The sequence below is a fragment of the Peromyscus maniculatus genome, chromosome 21 (genome assembly GCF_049852395.1).
Source record: "Peromyscus maniculatus bairdii isolate BWxNUB_F1_BW_parent chromosome 21, HU_Pman_BW_mat_3.1, whole genome shotgun sequence".
Taxonomy (NCBI): Eukaryota; Metazoa; Chordata; class Mammalia; order Rodentia; family Cricetidae; genus Peromyscus; species Peromyscus maniculatus.
Window position 1 is genome coordinate 20,661,473 of NC_134872.1, and position 19,484 is coordinate 20,680,956.

The 19,484-nt window shown below is 45.2% G+C and overlaps 1 protein-coding gene across 2 annotated transcripts in view; it reads right to left on the bottom strand.

Annotated features, from left to right (window-relative positions):
* Nucleotides 1-19,484, bottom strand: part of Rtkn2 (rhotekin 2) — a 63,612-nt gene that overhangs the window by 21,966 nt on the left and 22,162 nt on the right. For both annotated transcript variants that reach the window (XM_076557055.1, XM_015990663.3), the window contains exons 4-6: nt 18,051-18,104; nt 16,565-16,682; nt 13,296-13,490 (exon numbers count right to left, since the gene is read on the bottom strand). In XM_076557055.1, coding sequence (XP_076413170.1) covers nt 13,296-13,490; nt 16,565-16,682; nt 18,051-18,104 — 367 coding nt within the window. The remainder of the gene's footprint in view (nt 1-13,295; nt 13,491-16,564; nt 16,683-18,050; nt 18,105-19,484) is intronic.

Here is a 19,484-nt window from a genome sequence, read left to right on the forward strand (position 1 = left end):
AGACTCAGGAGTCAAAGGCTGGGGTGAACACCTGCTAGCTCAGAGAGGCAGAGTGGCTACTAGCGGACCTTGCTTTTTGGCTGGAGACACTGCAGGAGACACATGTCTTCTCTTGTCCCAGAACCAAGAGAGCTCAAACTCTAGTTTCCACCTTCTCCTTCTTCTGCGTGTTCTCTATCCAAACCGCTGGCCGATTTCCATCTAGAAATGGATAAATGTCATCTACCTACCTACCTACCTACCTACCTACCTACCTACCTACCTACCTATCAATCTATCTACCAATCACCTATCCACACACTGCAAAGGATTATCCACCCTTCAAAAGGAAGCGAATTCTGACACATCCTACATACAACATGGATGACCCCTGAAAACACTATGTTAAGTGAAGTATTTCTGCCACAGAAGGACAAATCTCTACAATTTCTCTCACACCAAGCACCGGAAGCAGTCAAATCCTTAGGAAGTAGAACAGTGGCTGTGAATAGGCAAAGGGGGGGGGGGTAGTGGTGGTCAGTGCTGAATGGGTGCAGAATTTCAGCTCAGGAAGATGAGAAAGTTGTAGAGACAGGTGGTGGGGAGGGTCGTTCAGGACAGCAAAGCAAACATACTTTATACTTCTGAACTGTGTTCTTAAAAACTGTTAAAAAACAGTCCCTTGAAGTCACATACATTCTGCCATAATAAAAAACGAAAAAAGTTTAGTTACACAAGACACACATGGTGTCACGCCCTATCATACCAGCACTTTGGAGGCAGAGCCCAAAGATTGTGGTCCTGGACTCCATAGTGAGACCTATCTCAGGGTCTCCCCATCCTCAAATTTGTATCATGGATGACAGATTTAGAGTCCGTACACGTTACTAACCAATTTAGCATCTTTATGGCTTTATATTTTGGCAATAAAATCTGTAAGCTTTTTGTAACACCAATGTTTCAATGAAGGGTCTGCCTTTGTTAGAAACCCATTTACATAATCCCTATAATGTGCTAAGTCTTGTGCTAGGTGACGGGCATTCAGTTGTAAATAAGATCCAGCATTATATTCCGGTATGGGCAGGAGGGGAAAGGAGTAAATAGCAACAAACACAAATATATGAAATACCAGCAACTTCTAGTGGTGATGAAGCCTTTTCTACGAAAGGAACAAAGTGGGTGAGAAGCGCCAGGCTAGGAAGGTAAGTCAGAGAAAGTGTCTCTGAGGAAGTGGTACGTAAGGCAGTCACAAAGAGATCTCAGGGCTGGTGAGATGGCTCAGGAGGTGTTTGATTTAGCTTGCCAGCATGAGGACCCATGTAAAAATCAAGGGGCACATGTCTGCACCCTCAGCACCGGGTAGTAGAGATGGGTGGATCCCTGGAGGTCATTGGCCAGCCGTGCTAACGGAATGGATGAGCTCCAGGTTGAGGGACAGACCCCAAAATGAGGTGAAGAGTGATCAAGGGAGATACTCAGTATTGACCCCTGACTGTGACAAGTGTTTGGAGCACACACATAGACACTCCAGATCTGGCTGAGCAGATGATTTGATACTCTGAGGAGACGTGGCCTGTGCAGGGAGAGCTGGGCAAACAGCTACAAAGCAGAAATGGAAGCAGACATGTGGCCGGTACTCATGGGGCACCCCGAGGCTGGAAATGCAGGTAGAGCTCAGAAGACACTAGGCTTCATGAGCCCTAGAGGAAGGGTGCGTTTAAGTCTATGAGGCAGGGGAAATCATGCCAAGTTGAGAGAAGGGTAGTGAGACCCAGAACTACATGGACTTCCCAGGGTAGGCTCTGACAGAGACCACCTTGACCAAACCCTAGCCAGGCTTCTCTGAGCCTTCCACTGAACTAGGCCTCAGCCTGGGCCTATGTAGAATTCAACACCAATATTCTAAGAGCTCACGGTCTGAGGCCGAGAAAACTCAAGGCTGCATGAAGAACTTCATGTTGGTCTCAGCCCACCGCTAAGGACAGGTGGGTCCCCGTCTCCCAGTGTGTTTGGACAGCCTAACTTGTTGATGTCCCAGCTGGTAAGACCAGGTGAGCTGCACCCAGACCCACTCGGCACTCTCCTTGTGGCTGACTGACCTTTCCATTTCCACGACTCTGAGCCTCTCTCTTTTAATCTCCTCTTAAAAACACCTCAATACAAATTAAAGTGGAGCATTGTCCTTGCCGGCCTCTGCTCCCTGTGCGAGCGAGCGTACACTGTTAGCATCTGCCTTCACCACTTTATTTCCTGATGGCTTTGTCTGACAAACGCAATCGCCTTCTGGTCATGGACTTGAAAGGTCTGTACTTCCTACCCGCTGTGTGGGGAGCCGAGGCTGTCACGTCTCACTACTCACTATAGTACACTGGCCAGAATTCTTAGACATTGTGGAGATGAAATCTGTATCTTGATCAGTCAATGGTTATAAACATTGAATTTGGGGCTGGGGTTGTGTAGCTTAGTGGCAAAGGATTTACCTAGTGTGTGTGAGGCCTAAGTTCAATGCCCAAAAAAGGACCCCCCCAAAAAAAACTGTTCACAAATAACAACTGTATTTTCTATGCTAGTAACCTTAATTTTATGAGTTTCTATGGTTTTATTATTTTTCTCTCCAAACATCGAGGAGTGTGTTAAAGGTACACGCGTTCACACACAGACACAGGCCACCTCCGGGGAAAAGAGAGGTCTGATGGGAATTCTCATTCACTGTGCCAGGTGATGTTTTTACAAACTTACCTCCCACTAAATCTTTAATGGGATCTCCATAATAAAAATATGCACACAGTTAGCAAGCACGTAGGCATTCTTTTATGGAATCTCTACAGTATAAAATGCTCACACAGCAAGCATACAGGGACGTATGCACCTCCTCTAAAATAAAAGGATGCTCCAGAGAACGTTATCTGGCGAAATTTCTTTTGAAAAAAATTATGTTTTAAGTTTCACGTGCAGGGAGTGTTTTGCCTGCATGTATGTCTGTGTACCATATGTGTGCCTGGTGCCCATGGAGGCCAGAAGAGGGCATCAGATCTCCTGGAGCCAGAGCTGCAGACGGTTGTGAGCAGCCATGTGGGTACTAGGCGTTGAACCCAGGTCCTCTGGAAGAGTAGCCAGTGCTCAGAACTGCTGAGCCTTTGCCCCAGCCCCTCTTGGTTTTTTACTGTATAATCCTTACTTTGACTGATCAGAATAACTTCCAACACACAGTGCTACCAGTTAATGTTCATGTAGGAAAACTCCTGTCTTTATCTCCATATTTCAACTCGACCCTTTCAACAGAGTGAGGCATGAGCACAATTTCAGCTATTCTGAGCAGCTGCGGGGACGCCAGACTTGCACATTTTTGTACAAGGTCACTGAGAATCACATCGCCGCTGAGGCCACTAACCTCTCATGCTGTGTGAGCTATCCTCTGCTCCATGTGGGCTACCCTCTGCTAGCACTGACTCACACTATGCACGTTTCCACAGAGCCTTTCCTAATTAGCTCTTACTTTCCCCTAACATCTATGTGAGTCCCCCGTGACCCCTGCAAAATTAAGGAAGTACTGGAGAAGACTGGAGAATGAATCAAAGTAGCCAAAGACCGCAGTCACAAGGAGAGAGCTAAGAGCACACAAAGCTGCCTGCTAATACGATGCCAGCTGTGTGGTAACAAGGTATAATATATGAAGCATTCTCCCCAGATGCTCATTTGTTTTATGCGAGTACATCTTTTGAAAACTATAAGTGTTTTAAATTGATAAAGCAATATCATTTTCCCTTGTGAAAGAAAAAGAAACAGACTTCCTATCAATGATTGAATGCAGAATGTGCTGCCTCTTGGAAAAAGATTGCTGTCAATGAGGAAGAGCTGTCTGAGTTTGTCACCGAGGCTACAACAGTAAGCAATGAAGGGTGGAGGCGTGTTCTCTTGCAAGCAAGGGAAAACTGAAAAAAAAAAAAATACGTAATTGTATCAGGTAGGTGAGGCGAACTGAGGCACAGGAGGAGGACTAGGTAAAAAGAGGTTACCTCAGGTGAGCAGAGACGGAGGCTCCTCACACATAAGCTAAGCTTGTGCAGAGACCTGAATGGGAGCAAGGAGCCATGGTCAGAGTAGGGAGGGCCATGGGAGCACAGGTCAGGTGTGGCTCAAACACCCAAGAGGTGCTGGACTGTAGTGAGGTGTAGCTGACGTTTTCCTATGTCCCACCTGGCCCGTGGTCAGGACAAATCTCTCTCACCCGCCAGTCCTACAGCCGCTTGGACCCAAGTAAACACACAGAGGCTTATATTAATTAAAACTATGTGGCCTAATGACTCAGGCTTCTTGCTAGCTAGATCTTACATCATAAATTAACCCATTCCTATAAATCTATACCTTGCCACGTGGCTTGTGGCTTATCCTTACATCTTGCTTCTTATGGTGGCGGCTGCTGGCAGCACCTCCTGACTCAGCCTTCTACTCCCCAGAATTCTCCTCTCTGCTTGTCCCGCCTATACTATACTTCCTGCCTGGCTACTGGCCAATCAGCATTTTATTTATCAATCCATCAGAGCAACACATTCATAGCATCCAGAAAGACATTCCCAGCAGTGAGGGAGAAGTGCAGTAACACCAGTGTCCAGTGGGCCAGCGAGGGGCAGAAGCTACACACAGCCCTCACCGGAGCGCAGCGTAAAGATGCCAAATTGTTCTCCAGGTGACACCTGGAGATTGGTGGGTTTCAGATAGAGGCCACTGCTACGGCGTGAGTTCTACCAGAATGCAGTGGTCCCTGTAGCTGTTGTGTGGAGGACAGACCTCGGGGATGAGAGTGAAAACAGAAGCATTAACTGGGACAGGGCAGAAGGAGGTAACATTCCTCACGCGTTCTCCAAGCTGAGTCAGCGTGAACACAGCTCGCGTCAAGGCTTTGTGTTCAAGCCACTAGGAAAAGGGAATCATTACCTGAAACGGGGCAGACTGGAGGAGGACTGGATATGGAATCGAGTTTGGAGTAATTCAATTTAAGTGCCCGTTATTGGGCAGGCAGGCAGGTGTTGAGTCTAGAGGCAGATGACACCAAACATCTACATTTGGGAATTTCAGGTACGAGATGAAATTTAATGAAAGTTAGAAAACCAAATAAAGGGTGATGATCAAATACAACGTTTAAGACCGAGTTGACAAGCAATGAGCAAAGGAGGCAGGCAAGGGGCAGTCACTAATGCTGTGGGATGTCATTCTGTATGCTGTATGTTGCTCTGACTGGCTGATAAATAAAAAGCTGATTGGCCAGTAGCCAGGCAGGAAGTATAGGTGGGGCAAGCAGATAAGGAGAATTCTGGGAAGAGGAAGGCTGAGTCAGGAATCACCAGCCATACACAGAGGAAGCAAGATGACAAGGCAGAACTGAGAAAAGGTACCAAGCCACATGGCTAACCAATGATAATTATGGGTTAATTTAAGTATAAGAGCTACAGTCTGGGAGGAAGGGACTGGACCTGCCTGGACTGAGTCTACCAGGTTGATTGCAGTCCTCGGGGGAGGATTTGCCCTGGAGGAGGTGGGAATGGGGGGTAAGCTGGGGGTAAGAGGAGGGTGTGGGGGCGGGGGGAATAGGGGAACCCATGGCTGATATGTAGAACTGAATAGTATTGTAATATATATTGCAATCATTCTAGATTATAAATAAAAGTTTTAAGTGTGTCAAAAAAAAGTGTAAGAGCTAGTCAGTAATAAGCCTGAGCTAATGGCCAAGCAGTTATAATTATTATAAGCTTCTGAGTGATTATTTTATAAGCAGGTCACGGGAGTGTGTGGGCCTGGTGGGACTGGAGAGATCTTCCAACTACACACTAAGGCAAAGGAAAAACCAAGAAGACGGTCAAAGCCTACTTCTCAGGCAGTGGCCAGCTGGGCTTACACCAGCATCGGATATGACAAGAGTGTGGGTGCCTGGCTGATCTCCACAGGACTTCCCGTGGGCCAGGATGGAAGAGATATGATTAAACATCAACTAAATGACACAAGAGAATGGGAGGAGAGGAAGGCGAGAGCGGACTATGGAAACTGATTCCTTAGACCAAGAGTTACAGAGGTCCTTCAGCATGTTGATATATTTGGGAGATGATAAAATGAAAAAAAAAAAGCTGATGGCCAAGTGCTGTGGGATGTTGTTCTGTATGCTGTGAATATGGGTTGCTCCAATTGGTTGATAAACAAAATGCTAACTGGCCAGTGGCCGGGCAGGAAGTATAGGCGGGACAAGCAGAAGAGGAGAATTCTGGGAAGAGGAAGGCTGAGTCAGGAATCACCAGCCAGACACAGAGGAAGCAAGGTGACAAGGCAGAACCGAGAAAAGGTACCACGCCACATGGCTAAACATAAATAAGAATTATTGGTTAATTTAAGTGTAAGAGCCAGGCAGTGATAAGCCCGAGTGAATGGCCACACAGTTCGTAATTAATATAAGCCTCTGTGTGTTTATTGGGGTCTGAGTGACTGTGAACTGGGCAGGACACAGGAAACTTCTAACGACAGCCCAGGGAGGCAGGAATTGGGAAGGGAGCGTCTCAGTCACTGACTGAGAAGACAGGTCCAGTGGGAACTAGTGCTCAAGAGGATGAGCCCTAGACACACAGAAGCAAGTGACGTGGGCAGTGGATCGGGCGGGGCGAGGGCATGCGAATTCAGTGATGGTCAAGAGTACCCACAGCATTTGGAACATAAGGATCAGCTCTGAGTGGCGAATGGAGAGATCTCCCGGGTTAGGGAAGAAAGCAAATTCTGCAAAATCCTTTAGGAGGTAAAGCGAGAGACCACAGGAACTAGAGATCTGCCCCCTGGTGCCGAGAGCTCCCATGCATGTATGCTCACTTGGAGCATCGGGGCAATGGTAGATTAGGCAAAAATGTATACAAAGACTGAATGACAGGCTTAAATTCTTTTCTTAGGCTTTGTATTGGTTAGGTTGTTCTCTGATGCCGTGACAAACACCACAGCAAAGGGGACTTGGAAAGGAAAGGGTTTATTTCATCTTACAGCTAGGGTCAGTCATGAAAAATATCACGGTAGGAGCCTGGAGGCAGGAACTGAAGGAGAGGCTTCAGAAAGGGGACTACTTACTGGCTTAATCCACATGGCTCACTCAGCCTGCTTTCTTATATACCCCAGGGCCACTTGCCCAGGGGTGGCACCACCCACATTGGGCTGGGTCCTCCCACATTAATCATTAATCAAGAAAACACCCCACAGACTTGCTTACAAGCCAATCTGATGAACTGGGGTTCACTCTTCTTAGATGACCCTAGCTTGTGTCCAGTTGACAAGAAAAACAACAACAACAACAACAACAAAAACCAAACAACAACAACAAAACTAACCAGCACAGGCTTTAAAACACGACCCAACCCAAGAATCTCCTTCCCCAAATACTAACAGATAAATACATACAACACTACCCTCCAGGTCCTAGGAAGGGCACATCTAAAAAGAACAATATGAAAAAGAAAGGCGCTAATAAATAATCCCCTCTAAAATGGGTACGCTAGAATACAGCCAACAGATGATGTGGGCAGGGAAGATAACTGGTCAACTACCGAGCGACTTCGGAGGAAGGCTGGGGGGTGCAGCCTAAGCAGAAGCGTGAACACAGCACAGGGGGGAGCTCAAGAGCCCGGGAGGAAGACATCCGCGCAGACGCACACAGCATCCTCTCCGGAGCAGGTGCACACGACAACATTCTCTAGATTCTAGTCCTGAAGCTCCTGCCACTTTCCCGATGACATGGTTGGGGTGGTTAAGTGGTGGCAGCTGAAAACCACCTCTGCACACCAACGGCTGGCAGAGATCTCAGGGCTATGCCTACTTGGGAGGAACGGCAGGCAGAACTGTGACCACTTCCTTTCCTTGAAGGCCCCGGGAGACAGCATCTCTGGGCTCGGGATGAGCAGGGTAGAGATACTTTTGATTCACCTTTGCAAATGAAGCGCATGGAGTTCAGAGAATGTAACTGACTCGTTGGCAGCTAAGGACGGGGGGGGGGGGGGGTGTCCCACTATGCCAGGCTGTCTTTATGTCTCATTGACAGCTAGCTTAAAATTAAAGGGCTCTTTTTAAAGAAAACAAAAACACAGTGACCACATGCAAGAATCCAGAGTGACTGGCAAGCTCTGAAGCCCAAGGGCCCTCAGGACTTAGCTGCTACGTGGTCCTTTCCGAGGCCTGCTCTATGTGGACGCTGAGTGATTCCTCAGTGAAATTTAGAAATCATCTTTGCTTTCCCACCATCAACCTTTTAACAGCATTGTTTCAAACCGCAAAGGCCCCCTTCATGCTGGGGATGGGTTAGGAGCACTGGTTTATACCTGCATTCTGATTTAAGAGGCGGCACGGTGCCTTCTTGGGGGTATTTCTCTTTAGTTTATATGTGTGTGTTTTGCCTGCAGGTACATCTGTGCACCATGTGTGTGCGGCACCCTCAGCGGCCAGAAGATGACGTGGAACTGGTGTCACAGACAAGTGTTGGCCCTAATGAGCACCACTGCTCTTAACTAGGAAGCCATCTCTTCCCCTGAGTAGCTTGTTTTTTTTTTTTAAATTTAGTTTGTCTTTTAGTCAATTAAAATATCACAAATGATACTACAGGTTTTGGTGGAATTTTTGTTTTGAGTGTGCTTCAACAACAAAGAACACTGTCCTGGTCACCGAGAAGCATAAAACAGTTAATTCAGCTGTTAGAGGAACTGGCAAAATCTAGCTAAGGAGATTTCATCAAGCCTAAATCCCACAGATAAAAAGAGAAAATGAGTCACATCAGGGAACATACTAAAAATTACCAAAAATGTTCACTGTCTTCTTGAAGCCCAACAATACCATTTTATGATGGTATTTGAAGTCGCTTCATTTTTAGCCCATGACTAATTACATGGGCATCTTCCAAACCAACAATGACTTCACTTTTAAAGCATTCTAGTCAGGATAACATTTTGTTTCTAAAACATTACACTCATTCCTTTGCGCCAACCCTAATACTGAGTTCCCAAAAGTTTAATCAGCTACATTTTTTTCTATCAAGTAGGCTGATTGCTATAATATTGGGGGAGGGTTCAAGTAATATGAAAAATAAAGACTACTTAGATGGCTGTCAGAAAAAAATGCATTCTTGTCAAGAAAAAAAATAGCTATATTTGGTCACATACCATCTCCTAGATACATACTATTTTATATGCACTCATTTTGGTTAAAGACTAAATAAGCCCTGCAGTGGGAGTCTCAACACTGAACTTGATCTGTATTAGAAAAGCAAAAATATATTCTGTTATGCTCTCTGAATACCAATGCTATTCACAAACTCCTACCAAGTACCAAAGTGAATGTTTAGAGGAGTTGTAGGCTGTGTGTGAGCCAGCATACTCTTTGTTCAAACCTGAAGGCCAAGAAAATGCTGGAACTCAGAGAACATGGCTGGGTAAAATGCAATCAGTGGTATTATCACATCTGTTGACAGATTTTTAGTGGTATAAAATAATCAAACTTTCCTGAAACATGTCTATAAAAAAATTAGTATTTGAATTCAGGTGCAAATCGTGGAGCCAAATGTGACTAGAAGAATCAAGAGGAAGACACTTGTCCCTCTGAGCAGCAATTTGACAAACAGGAGACCACGAGGAAAACCGCCATGCTTCACAGAGAAATACAGGCCTAACAGAGGGTCCAGCCTCATCTACATTTTTATCTTCTACAAAATTATAAAGGGTGCTGAACATGAAAGCACATCTACACTGTGTGGTCCCGTGTCAAGGTTCTAACTGTAGTGCTTCTGCAAGAACTCAGAAAAAAACAAAAACAAAAAACAAAACCCTGGGGAAAAAAAACAGTAACAATAACGTAAAGGTACAGTTATTAAATACCTACCATGTACAAAGTCCAAGAATTAGCTTATTGAATTTCATAATGATACTATAGAATTAGACATTATTGCATTATTATCATTTTTCTCTTTGTGTGGGGCAGGGCAAAGGGTATATTAATCTGCCTTGGGTCAATAAGTGATAGAATAAAAAATTAAGTTACTCATTATCAAATGGCAGTTTTCAAGTGTTTAGAATTCTGTTCATTATTGTCACTTAATTTCAGGATGTCTGAAACCCCCCAAACAAGGGGCGGGGCTAAGCACCTCTGCCTTCCAGAGGAGGAGACAAGGGCCCAGGAAAAATGCAGCATGCAGGTGCAGCTGGAAGACCCTTGTGGTCCTGCCAGTTCTTAGGCAGCGTTGCTCTTTGGACATGCAACCACTGAACAAGGTAATTACCGCCATGGTCTCTTTCCATTCCAAGGTATCCTGATCTGAAAGTGGAATCAACGTAATCTCTATAAATAAGAAATGCTTCTACTACTGTGGCGGTCTGAATGAGATGTCCCCCACAGTCTCCGGCATTTGAATGATTTGTCCTCAGTTGGTGTGTCTGTTTGAGGAGGCTCAGGATGTGTGGCTTTGTTGAAGCATGTCACGTCACCAGGGGTGAGCTTTGAGGTTTCAAAGCCTTGCGCAGTTCCCAGTACACTTTCTTTGCTTTGGGCTTGCACTTTAAGATGTAAGCTCTCAGCTTCCTGATCCTGCCTGCCTGCCTTTGCTCTGCCATCATGAACTCTAACTCCATGGAACCATAAGCCCAAATAAACTCTTCCTTCTACAAATCACCTCAGTCACAGTGTATTAGCACAGCAACAGAAAAGTAATGAATACAAATACCTTATGATGGAGTTAAATCCTAGTCCAGCAAACCCCCAACAGGATCCTGATGTAAACACATATCTCAAGGAAGAAAAACAAAGGCCCCCTACCTCTGTTTTAACATCTGTGTTAGAGAGCATTTTTTTGGGACTGTTTTTCAGACCTCAAATTAAGATGCATTTATTCATGGATCATAAAAGCAATTCAATGACTTATATGTGGCATTTTGGTAAATCTGAATGAACTCTAATCAAAAATATACCTAATATTATACTGCAAATCCCTAGTGTTAACAGTGTTACCCATTAGGCACTTGTGCAGTCAGTCACGGCTTACAGCACAGTTCTTAGTTCCAGCCTCTATCAAAACCATCAAAAAAAAGCTAGGGGATGGCGGTGGCACACGCCTTTAATCCCAGCACTCAGGAGGCAGAGGCAGGTGGATCTCAGCGTTCCAGGCCAGCCTGGTCTGCAGAGCAAGTTCCAGGACAGCCAGGGCTACCTGTCTTGAAAAAACAAAAACAAAACAAACAAACAAAAGACATCAAAACAATGCAGTGGAAAGCCATCAGGACATCTGGCATGGGAAGAATTCTTAGCCACATCTTGATGACTGAGGCTTCCAGGATCAACACTTAGAATATCTTATGTCTGTAATTAGAGACCCTTCTGGACATGCTGAAGAGCCAGCTCTACTAGCCACACACACACACAAAAAAAAAAATTCCAGGAATGTGGCCGAGTCAACGCTTTCCCAATGAAACACAGACACAAAACTGTGGAGAAAAACACAATGTTTAAAGAAATCACACCAGGGAAGTCAGGGCTCTGGGCAGAAATGCTGATTCCAGGCTCAGCAGGAAACAACACAATGAACAAGGAACAGCCAGCTGCGGCATGCAGCAAGGACACCTCCCAAGCTCAGCTCCATGAAAGGATGCATGGGTCGTTCTGAAGGCCTCCCGTGACAGAGGACGGAGAATGTGAACTATGACACGACACGAGAAAACACCAATGTGCAAAAACTTGAGAGCTCCAATAACACATGCTTGTGACCAGCCCACACTAGATCTAGAACTTGCTGAAGTCTAAGAGTCCTCTTGTTCTTCTCTTCCCTCTCCACTGACTTGCTTGCCCTGGCAGCCGGAGAGCTGGTGAAGGCATACACCTCCTTCTCTGCAGGAGTGCCGGCCATCGACACTGTATCTCCCCCCTCCCAAGGCTCAGGGACCATTGTGGAAGACAGGGTGAAAAGCATCTAAGAGCCAGAGGTGGCAGATGACCACGAGGAAACCTCAGGGGCCCAGCAGGGCAGCCGCTCGTATGGACTCACAATGGTTGTGACAGGGTGCACAACCACTGTGTAAGCCCAAGCCAGACCAAATCCCAGCATGGAGAGCGAAGTGGGACACACAGCTCACCACTAGCCATGGAGCCACTGGAGATTGTTAGCTGCGGGCAAAGAGGACAGCATTCTCTAAGGCTGTATTCCCTGGTAAACCAACCATGATCCACACAGCCAAGAACACTGAGGCAGCAGGGATCGCTCCTGAAGGGTCTGGGGAAGGGGCGGACACACAAAGTTGGGTGGGTAGGAAGTGGGGGATGGATCTGGGGAGAGCTGGAGAAGAGGACAGAGGACCAGTGCGATCAAACACATGTATGAAACTCTCGAAGAAGTCATTCAAAAGAAGAAATGCAGACCATGTGTAGGGAGCCATGGCATTATAATCTCCAACAAAACCATGAGCCATGGTCAACGGCCGCTAAAAGCATCGACTAGAGGACAGGCAGCCAGCTTTATAGTGGACACATCGGGCTGGAAACTCCTGAACTCACACATGGGGCGGGGCCTCCTGATGGGAAAACACAATCAAAGTTCATCTAAAGAGAGAAAGCATCAGAGCCCTAAGGAGAACCTGATCCAACCAGTCCCTCGGATCTATCACAAGGGGGCAGGAAACACGGGAGGCAGGGAAATGTTTTAACAAGAACACAGAGATACAATGAGCTAGTCAGCTAGATTACAAATACAGGCACCCTACAAGAACTGGTCTCCTCCATAAATAAGGCCAAGTAAAACCAGTGGATGGAATTGTAACTGACTAAAATAAGCCTAAAATTTAGACTCACTCAAATGTGTCATTACTGACTTCATTTGCTCCTGATTTGAACCAACACACCTCAAAGGGACTTCTTCAGGACTGTACAATTTGAGTACAGACTATGAGGTTACATAAGGACTTACTTTTAAAATCGTTAATTGTGATAATAATATTGTATTGGTTTGTTAAAGGGATAAAACATTTTAAAAAAATGGCACACATATAGAAATCCACTTAGCAGACCTTCAGGAAGCAGCTACTTGACACATACAGGCCCCCTTTGAGAAAAACACTTCGTCTTTCTGGTAGATGTGGAATTCCAAACAACTACAGAGCAGGTCACCTGACTTCCATCCTTCAAAGGAAGGGGCTAAGGGCATCTCAGCTGGGTCAATACCACGCGAGCGTGGTTTCCTTCCGTTTCAGGATGCTGCACCGTTGAAAACCAAACACACGTCTAAAGGCGATACTCTGAAAAGACCGCACATGCTACATTAGGAAGCTTACGCAACGGAGCTGACGAGCAGGCACGCCTCTGGGTTCTCTTCCTGAAGGGCCGCGCTTATCTTCCTGCCGGCGGCTTTACTGATGGACGTCTTCAACTTTTTAGCCAGCTTTCTGGGGGTGTTGGTGAAGTTGGAGTCCTCCGCACCACAGCTGTACACCTCCACCTTTATCCGGAAGTCTGGTCCGGCGTCGTGGCTGAGAACGAGAGCCGTCAGAATGCTGGGAGTCGAATTCAGGAGAAGATAAAACTGCAATGCCTTAGACGTTTTTAACAACATTCAAACATCGGCATTTAAGACATACGTGAGGAGACACAGTTTCCACGTTTATTTAGTTTCTGAACAGCTTTAGAGGGTCACTGTAACTTTTAGGGCTGTTAGCTCCTAAACCAGAGTCTTGGAGACTTGGGGAATGATTTTTTTTTTTTGGTGAAATGCTTGCCAAGCAACCATGAGTACCTGAGTTCACTCCCTAGAACCCATTTTTTAAAAAAAAAAAAAAAAAAAAAAAAATAAAGCCAAACACAGTGGCAGGAGCTAGGGAGGTGGAATCAGGAAGATCCCCGTGGTCTCTTGGTCAGGCAGCCTAACCTAATCAGTGAGCTCTAGGCCAGCAAGAGACTGTCTTAAAAACACAGTAGACAGGGCCCAAAGTTGTCCTCTGGCCTCCAGACACTTATGCACATATGTGCATAAACACTCCCACACACATTCACGGCACACACACAACACACGCAAACGAGCGAGTCCTTTACTCCAGTTGAGCCAACATACACAGGCATAATACTTAAAAAATACAAAGAGTAAAGCACTCCGATCCTGCTGTTTTCTCCTTCACAGTCCTTTACCGTCAAAATTTTTAAAGAATTTATATTATATCTGTAATTTCCTGAAAGAACTATCCCTCCTGAACAGAATCCATGGGACCTCAAATTCCCATTTGTCTTCCTACCCAGACAGTCAATCCACTGCCTCACTGTCGCCAACAGCTATCAACATCTCACTGATTGGTTACAGCGAGGGAAAGGACCACAAAGGACCACAAGAGCCAAGATTAAGGGGTGTACTTGAAAGCATAGGCTCCCAGAGGGCAGGCACTGCCTTGATGAATGAAGGCTGGGTCTTCAGGAAGTACCGTGCCTCCAAGCAGAAGGGACCCGACAGGCATTGACTGAAACCCAATTCAGAAATTCTCCAGTTTGGCCAGGGAGATGGTTCAGTGGGTAGGTGCTTGCTTAACAAGCATAAGGGCCTTAGTTTGGGTCCCCAACCCCATACATCAGATGTGGTGGCCCATGTCTGTAATTCCAGCACTCCTGCGGTAAGACCGGAGGCAGACACAGGAGAATCCCCAGAAGCCCACGGGCCAGCCTGTTTGGTACATGCAACAGTGACCAGTAAAAACCAGGTCCTGGCTCACACTAGGTAAAAGGCTAAGGTCTCCCTGGGAAGTGTCCTTTGACCTCCACACCCCGCTGCATTGCACAAGTGTCCCCTGACTCCCCCACGCACCCCCAAACATGCACACAAAGGAAATCAACAGATAGAGAAATCAATAGAAACGCTATGGTTTAGGGAGCACAAAGACCGGCTTCCCACTTTTTAGGCACAATAAGCTACCATGTGCACAGAAACCCATTTGTGTTGTTCCGAAGAGCAGAACACACTGAGGACCGCATCCATCTGCAGATGGGACCTGAAGACAAGACCTGAAGACAGAAAGTAGTCAGTCACGGGGTTTACAATTCAAATGGCCCAATCTACAGTTTGGAGAGAGCCAAGGACCAACTTCCAGATATTTTTATAGTTTTCTTACTTGGCAACTTCTAAACATACAGTATTCCTGGTAATGAGTAACAAATGTCAATATTTAGAAGAAAACCAGAGATTCATAAATATTGAAGACTTATTAAAAACAAGCATCATAACAAAAAGCACATTTTTTAACATTTAGAACATTTGTCAGCAGCTATTTTTAGGCCAATTTAAAATATTTATACAAAAAAACCCTCCAATAAATCATATGTTGTCTTCCAAGTCATTTGTATTGTTCTTCCTGCAGTGGGGGAGGGGAGTCCATCTAACTTTTGTCTTTGTGGTAAAAGACAAACAATGGCAGAGTGATGTGAAGAAAGGGGCCAATTAGTGAGTGAGTGGGATAATTTTGGCAAGAAACAAAATGTCATTAGCAACATCTGAAAATAGAAATAAAGATATAGAGATAATGAAGGAAATACACTGGAGCCTAAATTATACAATGGCTTGGGACTGTTCCTGAGGTGGGACATAACTAAATTCCTTTGGCTTAGACACAACTTGTAAAACGGCCCGTGCTGCTGCTAATAGCCCAGGGTGACATGTTGCTTTGTCCTATACAATTACTCCAGGACACTCGCACAGAAGCCACAGATGCTATCTGTCATGGTCCTGTCAGTGTTACGTGACCGGCAAAGCAGGCCTCTGAAGTCTCAAGTGTCAATGGTCACGGCAAAGGATGGGCTACCGATTCCACGTGAGCAGTTTCGGCAGCTACGGCCACTCGATACGGAAATGGCATCCTGAAGGCTCCCAAGAAACAAATCCCACAAGGAGGAGGGAGGCCAGCGAAGTCTTTGAAAGAGAGGCCAGGAAAAATTCATGGTGGTTAAACATGATCTCCACGGCTACCCAAGGAGCTGTTTCTGTCTCTCTGTATGATGACCATCATACAATGAGCCTGCACAGAGCAGGACAATAAAACAGCCCCCAAGACAGCCAGGCTGTCCTTCATTATTTGAATGCACGAGAAGTCCACTGTAAGAGAAAGAGCACCCCAACACCATGATAAGAACTTAGAGAACAACTCATAAGTAAACTTGCTCTATCACTTTATTACTTTCGGCACTAAATTTCCTGTGAAGTTAAAAAAAAAATCAGCTTTATGCCCAAATTCAAATTCACTATACATTAAATATAAAGGGAGATGCCATTAACCTCACAGCTTGTTAGTGATAGAAATACAAATATTTATAAAAAGTTTATCATAGCCAACAAGTCAACTATTTGCTGTTTGTATTAATTACATGATTTCTCTTTTATTCTGAATCCCCCCCCAAAAGTCTATCTTTTAAACATTTAAAGCTGTTAATGCTTTGAAACGGATCCAAGGCCCATGAGGATGTAGGCCATCAGCAAGCAAAGACAGTAGTAATCAGCCCTCGGCCCTTCTTTACAGATAAGACAAAGAAGCAGAACTTCAGATTTCACTCCTGAAAGATTGAAGACACTTACAATATGGTGACGTTTTCAAAACATATATCTGTGACTGTCTGATCCACAATCACCATGTCGGTATCAAACACTTCAGCTCCCATCCGGAATAAACAAAAGAGGGCATAGCGCTGTGTGCCTAGAGAGAGACAACGGAAGAAGCCATCACCAGTGGGACAAATCACACCCGTGTGAGACACTCGACTCACACACTGAGCACGGACCCGCCATAGCTCAAGCCGCTGCTTCCTGTGTATGCAACGGCCCCTCAACCCCAACTCAAACCAACCCCAAACCAAGGAGCGCCAAAAACAAACATCAGACCCCTCAGCATCCCAAAGAGATCCCCAGAGTCAGATCTGATCACTAACCAACTCTACTACTCCCTGTCAGGAAATGAGACACCACACATAACGAGTCCCTCTGTTATTTGATGTCCAAATCTTAAGAAAAAAAGTGATTTTTTTTTTAAGAGCAGGCACATTAATATCAGCCAAATTCTACCAAACTAAAAGGGAAGAAACCACCCCCAAACCTCAAACAACCAAAAGTAGGCAGTGCAATCAAAAAAGACAAGGGAATACAAAAAGCAGGAATAAAACAGACAGAGGGATGCAAAAAACAGCACTGTTGGGCCTTTCAGTTTGGTGACATTCTTAAAAACACTAGGTGATTAAAGGGCTGAATCCTCATTATTGAGAGAACGTAGCTCTTTAGGAAAAGTTTATTCTCCCTAGTAATCAGGAGGATTGACTCAATTCCCACACGCCTTCCTTGGGGAAGTAAATTTTATGTCCTAATTGAAAAACAAACACTAACCTGATTTAAATTCCTCATATAAAACTAATTATGCCCGATCCCATTCAGCTTTTAGAATATGAAGAACAAAGCCATCACACGAGACAAAGGCAGATAAGGGACTGTCAGGTCACTCAGGCTTTGCCTCACACAGCTAGGACACGTTTGAGGTTAATGTCCGTGATCCATGCAACACAGAGATTTGTGAAGACTGCATACAGCCAATAAAACAGTGAAGAAAAAAAAAAAGATCATACCAAGCTGAAAACTTTTCATTACATCCTGTTAAATAACCTCACAAAACAAAGCAGAGACCTCCCAGGCCTTCGTCGGAGAACAAAACAGTAATACCACCTTTGCTGACTTACTCCAGGCCGTTTTTTAATGTGTGGCTGGTGTGTGTGTGTGTGTGTGTGTGTGTGTGTGTGTGTGTGTGTGTGTGTGTGTGTGTCTACCTTTCTCCCTATCTCTCCACCTTGAGCCCATCACTCAGGTTCCCATCAACGATGGGAAAGTGTACTTGGCATGTGCCACCAGGGAACTGATACGCAGACCCCAAATCAGAGAACAACAGTTCACCAACACCGGCCTATTGTCAAATGGCATCACTGTATCTCAGCACTACAGAGTTTTGTCCTCGGAGATCATAAATCTGTGTCCTGCGCACTAAAGGAAACACTCCCGATTACAAAGTGAAAAACATACGTACATTCTTTATTACTGAAGTGGTCAGAGTCTTTCCACATCAGTGGTATTCGAATATCTATAAAGAAGGCAAAAAAAAAAGACAATTATTTTGATCATTTTTATTTCACTCGTGAGGTGAACCCCTGAATTCCATAGTAGATTGTGCCCACTGAAGCCAAAACGAAATATACACGACACATTTTCTAGTTATTGTTTACAGTTGAGTTTTAAAATGTCTTGTTTATTTTTATGTGCATGGGTGTTTCGCACACATGCATGTCTCTGCATCACTTGCATGCCTGGTGCCCACGAAGGCTGGAAGAGGGCGCTGGATCTGAGGTTGCAAGAGGCTGTGAGCCCTCATGTGGGTGCTGGGAACCCCACTCGGGTCCTCTGCAAGAGCAATACCCACTTGGCCACGGAGCCGTCTCTCTAGCTCTATAGGTGATCATTTTAGAACTTCTTAAATGCGTGTGAAATCTGGGGGTACTGAAAGTGAAAGCACATTCTTTTAAATCATGATTTTTAGCTCTACGTCTGTGCCCTCCCCCGCCCCCACCCGGCCCAGCTTTATGATGCCTTCCTTATCAGCTGCACCATTATGAGCCCCTGTCTGTTTCCAGTCCAAACACTTCAAGGATGGAACCAAATCGGTTATCAACAACGACACCTCCCGATGCCAACGCCGTGCTAGAATTGTCCTTCGGAGGCATCTGATTGTCACTGGTTCTTTATATGAGTTTTACAATTTGGTCAAAATTCCCTCTCAACTTAGGAACTCAAAACTTTTTTTTTTTTTTTTTTGCATCTACTCTCCCCCCTCTGTCTCTCTCTCTCTCTGTCTCTCTCTCTGTGTCTGCATGTGTATGTCTGTCTGTGTGTATCTGTGTATGTGTATATCTGTGTGTGTGTGCGTGCGTGCGTGCGTGCGTGCGTGCGTGCGTGCGTGCGTGCGTGCGTGTGTGTGTGTGTGTGTGTGTGTGTGTGTATGTAGGTCAGAGGCAACTTGTAGAACTTGGTTCTCTCCTTCTACCATGGGGTCCCAGGAATTGAACTGAGGTCATCAGGGTCGGTGGCAAACGCCTTTATCTGTTGTGCCCTCTCATTGGCCCCGGGGAAGTAACAGCTTTTTCAATAGTTTATCTTCACACAATATATTTACTTTCTGACATTTTCTCTGACTTTGGCTTTTTGTGTGCAGGCTGGAGCTCAGGTCCAGTGGCTCGGAAGAACCTCCCACGGAGCTCCGCCTGTAGCTCCTACCCTTACATTTTAATTAAGGTTATTCTTGTATATTTAATGTTTTAAGGGGAGTTGTTGTCTTATTGTAAATTACACTTTTTTTCCATTATATTCTCTAGCAAGTTATTGCTGGTTTTAAGAAAAACTACCACTTTTTATTTATTTATCCTAGATCCAGTCACATTTTATTAAATGCTTTAATTCAAGTGTCTCA